Raw genomic sequence first — 10016 nt, 5'->3', positions numbered from 1 at the left:
ATTGCCAGTGTACCCAATTCGCGTTGACAGTGCGACGGTAGTGCCTCCTGGTGTTGGCAGGTGTTGGCTTCTCATTAGGGGGCAAAACATAAACAAACCGCCATCGAAAATATACAAATTTGATACAGTGATTACTCATTGTAATTCTTTGATTGTGTCGTCTGCTAGTTTTAGGAATCTTTAAACAGCTTTCAAACAGCATATTACGGTGAATAACGAATATTCTGGCCTCATTCAGCGTTTGTAGGAGGCAGAAAAAATAGGCGCATCTGGAGGACTGAGATTTTAGGGTAATTTCTTTAATAAAATTATGAATGAAACTTGAAAAGAAATGAAGTGCTGTTATATTAAACAGTTCTGTCAATTCATTGTCTTTAATAATAAAGCGAAAAACATTACGATACAATTCATTTGCAGTGCAGTGCTTCGTGGAGAAAATGGCCGAGTGGAAGCAAAGTGAACCTTGCAACGAGCCTTGTGATGAAAATATCGGGATTCAATCTATAACACCGCATTCTAGTAAAGTGGTTTGTATAGTTCCTGGATGTCGTACACGGAATGGCCAAGGATATTCATTCCACAACTTTCCCCCGAAGGCGGATAGAAAACGGTATAAGGTTTGGTTGACAAAATTGCGACTGAATTATGAGCCATCTCCGTCGTCGAAAGCTTGCAGCTTACATTTTAGCATTACAAACTTTGTTGTTCCTAGTAAGTAGTGTTTTTCTGTTGCATTCTAAAATACTAATGTCTAATATTTTATTCTAGCTGCGAGAAGGCTTACTGAACGGATGATTTTAAAAAGAACAGCCATACCAGACATCAACTTACGAAACCACAACTCCAAACGTTTTTTCTGTAGTCTCGCTCATATGCTGCTATGGCTTTTGATTCGCATCGGATCCCATGTACGATTGCTGGTGTTGAAAGATGTTTCGGTGTCACCATACTCAGGATTTTACTTTTCCAATTTTTGTTCTTGTCGGGTTGATTTGTGTAGTATGTATACACAGAGTATGCACTGGATGAAGTGATGCGCCGGCTTCGTTCTTTTTTCCATTGTGTTGATACTCTTTGTTCTATAGTTCTTGTACATATTTTCAAAGACTCGTATTCCGATACTTTCACATTAATTTCGAAATGAAGTTGCAGATCCTTTTCTAACGGACCTATAAATTCCATTATTTCACGATCGATCATCGTGAAGTTATCAGGATGAAACGATCTTCTCAGGAAGGATTTAAGTAGACTGCAAGTCATATTTTCTTCAATAGAAATTAACGAATCAATGGATTCTGTAGAATGACTTTGCACATCTATATCGAGAAGTGTATTCAGAACATCAGATTCATTATTTTTGTCAATATTTTTCATTTCTCGTCCTTTCTTTTCGTATGCCAGACCGCTTTCAGGGAATCCTAATAATTAATAATTAAAATTTTATTTTAAAAAATCGATCAATAAATTGGAAGCAAACCTTTCACGAAAAGCTGAAGAATGTTGGTACCCTCATCGTGAGTCAAACCCGCCGGCGAGACAGCTTCAGTCGTATCTTTTGTATTCGTCATTTTTTTGCAGAATGCGGTCAATGGTGTTGTCTTGTACATATCGTCAGCAACTTTTTCTGCAATTTTACCCCACTTTTGTTGCAAATCTGTTACTGTAAGCAATGGAACTGAAGGGAACCTAAAAATAGAAAAATTGATTTTTGCCATTTGTATTCAAGAAAATCACAAAAAAACACATTAGAAGATGTTTTAAAACGGCCATTATGTGTTTGCATTTTCCCATTCCAGCTTTGCACGAACACTGAAAAGACCACTTTTCAAAGGAAGGTCTGGTGCGGATGGAAATTTTGTGTGGATCAGCTCTAGGTGATGATGACTTCAAACAAGTCGCAAATATGGTAAAGCCGTCCTCGTGCACGGTTTGAACTCCGACAAGAAGCAAGTGGTTAGCTTGAAACACCCGTTCACCTTCGACTATCAACCTGCTTCCTCCTCCGACGTATTGAAAAATATCGGCAAGCTGCAAATTTACCGTCATCATCGAAGAGTTTATCGCATTGGATGCCTGTTTAAGAAAGAAATATTAAAGGTTTTCATTAGCTTTTCATTGCATTAGAAATATTCCGGAACTATTTTTTGTTCAAATCGCACTAAAGTAACTAAAGATTTTTACCACAGATTCAGGAAGAAACCTCGAAACATCGATTTTCGTTCATAATTTTGATTTGAAACGAGAGATGAAATTCCAATTCGCAAATCATACTAGTTTTTGAATATTAATTATGGACGAACAATACAAGTACGATTTGCACGAATGGTGAAAAAAGATTATGCATATGGTATATGATATTTTCTTACTCACCATTTTTGCAGAAAGCTATAGAATCTCAAGATAACTTTGAACAAAAATTATAGTTTTTCTCACTGCGTTTGTTTACGTTTCACCCCCTAATTTGAAATGTCAAACTCAATGCCGTCAACGCGGATATTGCTGCGGTTCACTGACATTTTGGTTTTGTCAATTACTGTTGTTTACAACTCGGTCCGGTTATATAGTCGAATAGTGACTAACTTTAAATTTCATGTTAAATGTGAACACCTCCATGTGAAACCGAAATATGAAAATAGCTCATGCAGTTAGAAATAAAGCAGCGCATTTCTCCGTGATTTCAACGATTTCAATCCTCGCAAATGATATGTTGGTAAACAAATGACGCCATATTGATTTTGATTTTGGGTAGCCTATATTCAATTGATGTCTGGATTATACACTGTTTGGCCGAAGCCAAATATTTGCCTTTTTTTCGACAGATAAAATTTCATCAACCTTTACTGATCAAATATATTCGACACAAAACACGACAAACTAATATTCAGTTAGTGGATGCCTAAAATATTTTTTTCGGTCTGTTCGTCAAACATGTCGGTACATGGTAAGGTTGCCTAAAATATTGTTGTTTTGATCTGCTCGATTTACTGTCGTTATGACACACTCGAAAATTTGTGAAGGGCTGAGTTGCGTGACTGTTAACCACTTCCCGTACGATTTAATTTTCAAAAGAGCACTGATAGCTTTTTGCACTGATAGCGAATTTGTTTTTGTTCCCTTGTTCTTTTGTACCCCAGTGCCAAACTAACTGCTGTCAAAACGTTTTTTTATTCACTCAGTTTCAACCTAGTTTCGAACTAGGTTCAACCCGAAAGCTGTTGGGTTCGCACCTAGGTAGTGCGGACTGAATCAAAGTGGCTGTCAAAAAAGATCCAATTGAAATGTCAAAAAACAGGGAGTGGGTTATATCTATGGTATAACCGCAATGGTGACGTAGGACTATCGTTGTTGAACCTGAATCCATTCTGAATGAATGAATAAATGAATATTTGGGGGACTTCGAAAACGAGAGCGTTACGTTGGAGGTACAAGGTTTTATGCATCCAATATTGGATACGAAAATATCCTACTGATGGGGAAGAATAATCTTCAGAAGCTTCCCTGCTAACTACACTTGATTGAAAAATCACAGAACCAAATGTATTTGGTCGCAGTGTTATATGGTTAGAAAACATTAAAATAAACTCTTTCGCTTGCATGTTATTTTCAATGCCAAGGGGAACTGGCAAATTATTTTGCAGCAGCGGTATCTTACCGGATTCTTCCCGAAGTCTACCACCAGTGGGTAATGCTAACTCGATAACCACCTGTTAATTGCACTCGATTGAAAAATTAAAAAACCAAAAGTATTTGGTCGCAGTATTATATGGACAGATAACGTTAAAATAAACTCTTTCGCTTGAATGTAATTTTCAATTCCTAGGGGAACTGGCAGATTATTTTGCAGCAACGATCACTTCTTTCCGGATTCTTCTCGATAACCAGCAAATGTAAAGAGTTGCGCGTGTGTGTGTGTGTGTGTGTGGCGGTTGCTCCGATGTCTCATGCGGAACCAATTTTCGATGCTGGTATTTTCTCGGTCGTCTTCTCTTCTTCTGATGGATCGGCTTTTCTGCGCTCCGTCACAATCCCAAACAAACTGAATGGGTTTCAGGTTAGGTCAGGCCAGGTAATGAATCCCTTGATCCCTCACCATCCAGCTCGTCCAGCTCGTTCAACTCGTTCAGTAACGATGTTGTCTTGTCGATGTCCTCACGAAAAATGAATGCGTTTCATGGATAGAATGGTTTTGTATTATAGAGATTTTAAACTTTTCAGTTCATTCGTCTCTAGCCTTGAGAAAGGCCCTTGGAACTCTACTCTAACTCCTGCATTATACCTCCACCCTCATTGCCTTGAGAAAGGCACTCGATCCCTCGCCGTCCAGCTCGTCCAGCAACGATGTTGTCCAGTCGGTGTCCACACAAAGAATGGTGCGTTTCACCACCAGAATATCGCTTAAGTATGCTTTTTGTCCGTGACTGAATCGAAAGAAGGTGTGGTTTACGATGGCAATTTGGAAGGAAAACTAGAGGCGAATGAACTCTCTGAGTTTGAAACTTTCGGTGACTGAGCAATAATCGATTGAGAATTATGTTTTTCGCGATGTGAAACATTTTCCGTTGCGTGCGCATCCAATATTGGAAACGAACATATCCTACTGATGGGGAAGAATAATGTTCAGAAGCTTTCCTGCTGATTGCATTTGATTGAAAAATCACAAAACCAAAAGTATTTGGTCGCTGCGTTATATGTTAGAAAACATTTAAAAAAAACTCTTTCGCATGAATGTATTTTTCAATTCCCAGGGGAACTGGCAATTATTTTTCAGCAACGATAATATCTTTGCTGATACTCTCTTGGTCACCTTCTCTTCTCCTTTTGATGGCACGGCTTACCTGCCCTCCCTCACAGTTCCAAACAAACTGCATGTCTTTCAGGTCAGATCAGGCTAGGTAACGAATCCCTCGATCCCTCGCCGTCCAGCTCGTCCAGCACGTTCACCTCGTTCAATTACGATGTTGTCTTGTCGATATCTTCACGTAAAATGAATGCGTTTCACCACCAGAATATCGTTTAAGTATGCTTTTTGTGCGTGATTGAATCAAGAGAAGGTGTGGTTTACGATGGCAATTTGGAAGGCAAACTAGAGGGGAATGAACTCTCTGAGTTTGAAATTTCGGCAACTGAGCAATAATCGATTGAAAATTATATTATTTTCACGATGCGAAACATTTTCCGTTGCGCGCGCATACAATATTGGATACGAAAATTTTCTACTGGTGGGGAAGAATAATTTTCAGAAGCTTTCCTGTTAATTGCGATTGATTGAAAAATCACAAAACCAAATGTATTTGGTTGCAGTGTTGTATGGATAGAAAACATTAGAATAAACTCTTTTGCATCAATGTATTTTTCAATTCCCAGGGGAACTGGCAGAGTATTTTTCAGCAACGATTAGTTCTTTCCAGATTTTCCTCGATACTCGAAGCCCACCAGTGGTTAATGCTAACTCGATAACCACCTGTTAATAGCACTTGATTGAAAAATCACCAAACCAATTGTATTTGGTCGCAGTATAACATGGATAGAAAACGTTAAAACAAACTCTTACGCTTGAATGTAATTTTCAATTCCAAGGGGAACTGGCAGATTATTTTGCAGTAACGTCTTTCCAGATTCTTCTCGATTTCTCTCGAAGTCCACCACCAGTGGTTAATGCTAACTTGATAACCACCTGTTAATTGTACTTGATTGAAAAATCACAAAACCAAATGTATTTGGTCGCTGTGTTATATAATTAGAAAACATTAAAATAAACTCTTTCGCATGAATGTATTTTTCAGTTCCCAGGGAAACTGGCAGATTATTTTTCAGCAACGATTGAATCTTTCCGGAATTTTCTCGATGATGAATGGCATTCAAACGAAGAGTTCCGCGCGTGTATGGGTGTGTGTGGCGGCTGCTCCGATCTCTTCCCGAGGAACCGTTTGTGGCATCACTCTCCTCGTGATGGATTCTCTTCTGGCCTAAGGTGCACAAACAGGCTCTTGGTGACACCGTTCATCCGCGCTTTCATGATAAACGAAGAGCTTCACCACAACAGCGACAACATGCTCCAATCGCTGTTCAATTATAACTGAGTGGGTTTACGAGCGGCGCTCGCTTATATACCGATTGGTGATTTCAATAGCCTGCAATTTTAATAGCCTGCAATTTTAAGGCTATTGAAACAAGTTTTTTGATGAAAAAGTTACAAGTATATAACGCGTAGACATTTTATCTTTCGAATGAAGTGTGTATCATACCATTTCGTTCAGTTGTTTAAGAGCTATTAACGCCCAAAATCTCGGTGTCCGGCGTAACGCTTTCGTTTTCGAAACTTTGATTTTACACCCCGGTATAGAAATGAAAGACGTAGTCCTACGTCAAAAGATCCAACGATCAGGAGTGTTATTTTTCTTATGATAATCAACACTATAAAAAAGGTATTGTTATCAAAGGCAAAAATAATGAAACTTATGATGAATGTAACGGTAAAGCAATCTGCGCTTCGTGTTGATGATGGACGTAATCTTCTGAGTCAACTACCGGCTTAGATGTGGAGAAGGCATTACGGTTTCTAACTAGGTTTCCTTTCCGGTTGAAATGTAACGATGTATTTCTATCAAAATAATCCTGAAAATGTGTATGAAAGTTTCGCTACACTTTTAGTTTTCAATAATTCAAACATCGTACTTACTCCACAGATAGGGAACCCTTATTCGGAACTAGTTTTTCGTCTCCGCAAAAATCGACCCAGCGCGTCTGTAAAAACGTTTCTGAGGGTATACGCTTAAGCGAACATTTTCACTCGTATTCGGGCAGCCTTTCACTGAGCAACGCATTTTTAATGTCCACTTTCCCTGATATTATATTTTTCCGAATGAAATAAAAACAAACGAAGTCACAGTCACGTAAATGTTTACTCCTGCGATTTGAAAATATTCGATGAAAAGTGGAACGAAGAGTTTCCAGATGATTTTTAAAAAATATCTGTAAAAATATGTAAGTCTGTTAAAAATGTGGAAATGTCTGTAAAAGTTGCGGATCTGTAGGAATGTCTGCTAACGTTAATTTTCACAGATTTTGTACATCGCGATGCACGTAAGATTGTTTTTTTTTTTGTATATTATTGTATATTTTGTATATGTATATTTTGCATATATACAGCCATTCCATGCCAAACTGATATAGTGGTTCTCAGATTTCGATGAAAGTGGTATTTTTGTTCTTCATCCCAAAACATTAGACCCGTATTTTTTTTATTTTTTCGTTAGGGTGATTTCCATTTTAGGGTTGTCCGAAAAATCATTTTTTCCAACTTTTTCCCAAAACTGACTTTTTTCAAAAATTCATAACTTTAGAACCACTGAACCGATTTAGATTATCGACATATCTAATTGAAGCCAATTAGCTAGCTTTTATTAAAAAATATTGGACTTGGGTCTTATTTTCTTAATAATCGATTGCAGTTGTTTTTTATCGTTTTCATGGCTTTGGACTAGAGTACGCTATATTTTCTAGGAAGCTGAGGATGTTTTACATGACATATCTCGATTTCAGAGATATATATTTTTTCATTCTTGAAAAAAATCATTTTTCCCATTGAGAACCACTTATTGGTTTGGCATAGAATGGCTCTATATATACTAGCTGACCCGGCGAACTTCGTCCCGCCCCAAAATTATTGTTTTGATATGAACTCTTTAAAACGAATTTCTAAACTTTTTCTCACCATAACATTGTTCTATGGGCAGAATACAACAAATACAACAAAATGAAGACGGCTCCCTTTCCTTCATCGGATTTAGCGATTAGTAACACATTTGGCCTTCCATTTTTATTTATATAGATTTATATAGAAGATAAAGGAGGGCGTTGTTTTGCCTGAAAACCCCTTTTCACTTTCGAACAAAGATCAACTTCGCTAGCGCAAATATCGAATGGACTAACAACGCTTATCATGATGTAATTTTCAATCATATGGGAATTCAATTTCCCGTTAATGAATGACTCAAAAAATAGACTAACGTCATGTATTTTGATACAACATAAAAATAAAAACTTTTTATATATTAAAACTATGAAAAATGTCATACGGTGAGGAAAATATCTTTGATTTGATGAATAGAGCCTCTAATTTTTCAAAAATCTCTGAAATATGGTTATATTCAAAAAGTTTGCAACAAAAATAAAAAGTACTTTACAGATGTCTGTGAATTTACAAACATATCTGTAAATCTGGCATCTCTGGTAGTCTGAGAATTTATTGCAAGAAATCGCTTGAAAAAATGCATGTATTTGCTTGAAAATTAAGTGGATTGAGTCCGCACCACTTAGGGCCGTTTTCTTCACCTGCCCCGCTTAACGCGTTAAACCTGGCTTACGGTAAGCCTCGCTTAACGTTAAGCCGCACATTTAAGCGAGGCTTAAAAAATTACATTTCTTCACCCCGGTTTAGCAATCTGAGAGGCTCGCTTACCGTAAGCCGCGCTTAGGTATATTTCCCGTTTGGTCGCCCTATTTTTCCATTTGACCTGTCACTTTAAGCCGACGATGATTGTTTTGATGTGATACGCAATCGAGAAATTCGACATTGATCATTAATGAGGGCCAATTTCGTAAATGTAATAAATGATTTTCATGGATTTTCCATGTTGTTATGTTTTTTTTTACTTTACTCATCAATTCTATGCAACAGCATGTGTTTTTCTTTTCACAGTAATGATGAATGTTTCCTTGAGAATTACATATTTCTCAACACATAACACCAGGAAACAGTCATTTTTATAAATAAGACTTTGGCTCTTATGAGATAGTGTCAGTAGTAGAAGAATTGAATCTATTTTTCTGTTTTTAACAACTCGTTGGGACTTTGAACAAAAAGGTAAAGTAAAATGACGCCGAAACTCGGAGACAAAAAGCGAGTCCGCTCGATTAATTTCACAGATGCGGAAGAAGAATTGCTGCTGAGATTAGCATTGAATAGAAAAGACGTAATTGAATGCAAGGTCAGCGACGTTAAAAGGAACGACGATAAAGTTCGCATGTGGGAGGAAATCACTAGAGAGTTCAATACGAGCTGCCTCAATACGGTAAGTATAATAGTACTTCGTGTGCTATTCACAAGTAAATTTGCGTTTCTTCGTTACGCACGATTTTAGTTTGAGCAATCTGTAAATTTTGAATATACTTCGAATGCGAGCCAGACCTTTTTAAGGCCCAAGCACAATGACAGCGACAGAGTGACACAGTGGTAGCGCGGCAAACCAGATTTTATTCATCGCTCAGTGGCGTAGCCAGAAATTCGGTCTAGGGAGGATTTGTGTCGAACAAATTTTAAAAAGAGGATGTAAATGAAAATTTTAGGCTCTGGGGGAGGTTTTGACCTTAAGCCCCTCCCCCTGGATACACTACTGATCAAATCAAAGTAGGATTGATGTTATCTAAAACTAATTCAACTTGATTCAACTCTCATTGATATTGGGCTGCCGAAACTGTCCCTGTTATTATGCGTGGGCATTCAAAGCATTATGATATTTATGATCGGGTTATGGCTCTATCAATACAAATATTTTTTTTTTATCAATTTTATCAAACAGGTGAGAACGCTGACAGTACTCAAAAAGAAATATGAAAATATAAAAAAGAACATCCGTCAGGCGGTTTCAAAGGAGACATTATCGCGTAGAGCCACTGGTGGCGGTCGAGGCCCTGAAGAATGGCGGCCAAAATCAGAAGCGATGGCTGAGCTACGAGAAGTAATTGTTAGAGTGGGCAACCCCTCGCTACTTGTCATACCTTGATATAGAATACTGTGACAGCACCACTTGTGTGCTTACCTTTGTATCACATACCTTGATACTGTTTGTCATTCCAAATTATATATTCATCGAGAATAAACGTGTTTCCTTTCTTTGCTAATTCCCGCGTGTTAAATCTTTTTTCCAAGCCCATCCGAAATACCGTTTTTAGGTTATGGGCCCAGTGTCGTTATTGTTCGACGGGTTTAAGTGAAAAATCGGTTTCGTGTGATG

The 10016-nt window shown here is 37.8% G+C and overlaps 2 protein-coding genes across 2 annotated transcripts; one reads left to right on the top strand and one right to left on the bottom strand.

Annotated features, from left to right (window-relative positions):
* Positions 1 to 1240: 1240 nt before the first annotated feature.
* On the bottom strand, positions 1241 to 2494 carry LOC129764247 (uncharacterized). Its single transcript, XM_055763148.1, has 5 exons — positions 2371 to 2494; positions 1745 to 2073; positions 1478 to 1686; positions 1315 to 1418; positions 1241 to 1249 (listed from the first exon to the last, which is right to left on the bottom strand). Exons 1-5 carry the CDS (start codon positions 2371 to 2373, stop codon positions 1241 to 1243), a joined length of 654 nt encoding a protein of 217 aa, XP_055619123.1. The 5' UTR covers positions 2374 to 2494.
* A 5832-nt stretch (positions 2495 to 8326) lies between these two features.
* Positions 8327 to 9785, top strand: LOC129764246 (uncharacterized). The gene is made up of 2 exons (XM_055763146.1): positions 8327 to 9074; positions 9582 to 9785. The coding sequence occupies exons 1-2, from the start codon at positions 8877 to 8879 to the stop codon at positions 9783 to 9785; spliced, it is 402 nt and encodes a 133-aa protein (XP_055619121.1). The 5' UTR covers positions 8327 to 8876.
* Positions 9786 to 10016: the final 231 nt, after the last annotated feature.

This window comes from Toxorhynchites rutilus, chromosome 2, assembly GCF_029784135.1.
Source record: "Toxorhynchites rutilus septentrionalis strain SRP chromosome 2, ASM2978413v1, whole genome shotgun sequence".
Taxonomy (NCBI): Eukaryota; Metazoa; Arthropoda; class Insecta; order Diptera; family Culicidae; genus Toxorhynchites; species Toxorhynchites rutilus.
This window is presented reverse-complemented; position numbering and strand designations above follow the sequence as displayed.

Bases quoted from the DNA above. Each gene is read 5' to 3' on its own strand.
- LOC129764247 (XM_055763148.1), bottom strand. The intron at 1,687-1,744 runs GTGTTTTTTTGT...TTCTATTTTTAG, and splicing joins GTTTTAAAACATCTTCTAAT to GTTCCCTTCAGTTCCATTGC. The intron at 1,419-1,477 runs GTTTGCTTCCAA...ATTAATTATTAG, and splicing joins TCTTCAGCTTTTCGTGAAAG to GATTCCCTGAAAGCGGTCTG.
- LOC129764246 (XM_055763146.1), top strand. From the start codon at position 8,877: ATGACGCCGAAACTCGGAGACAAAAAGCGAGTCCGCTCGATTAATTTC. The intron at 9,075-9,581 runs GTAAGTATAATA...TTTATCAAACAG, and splicing joins ATACGAGCTGCCTCAATACG to GTGAGAACGCTGACAGTACT.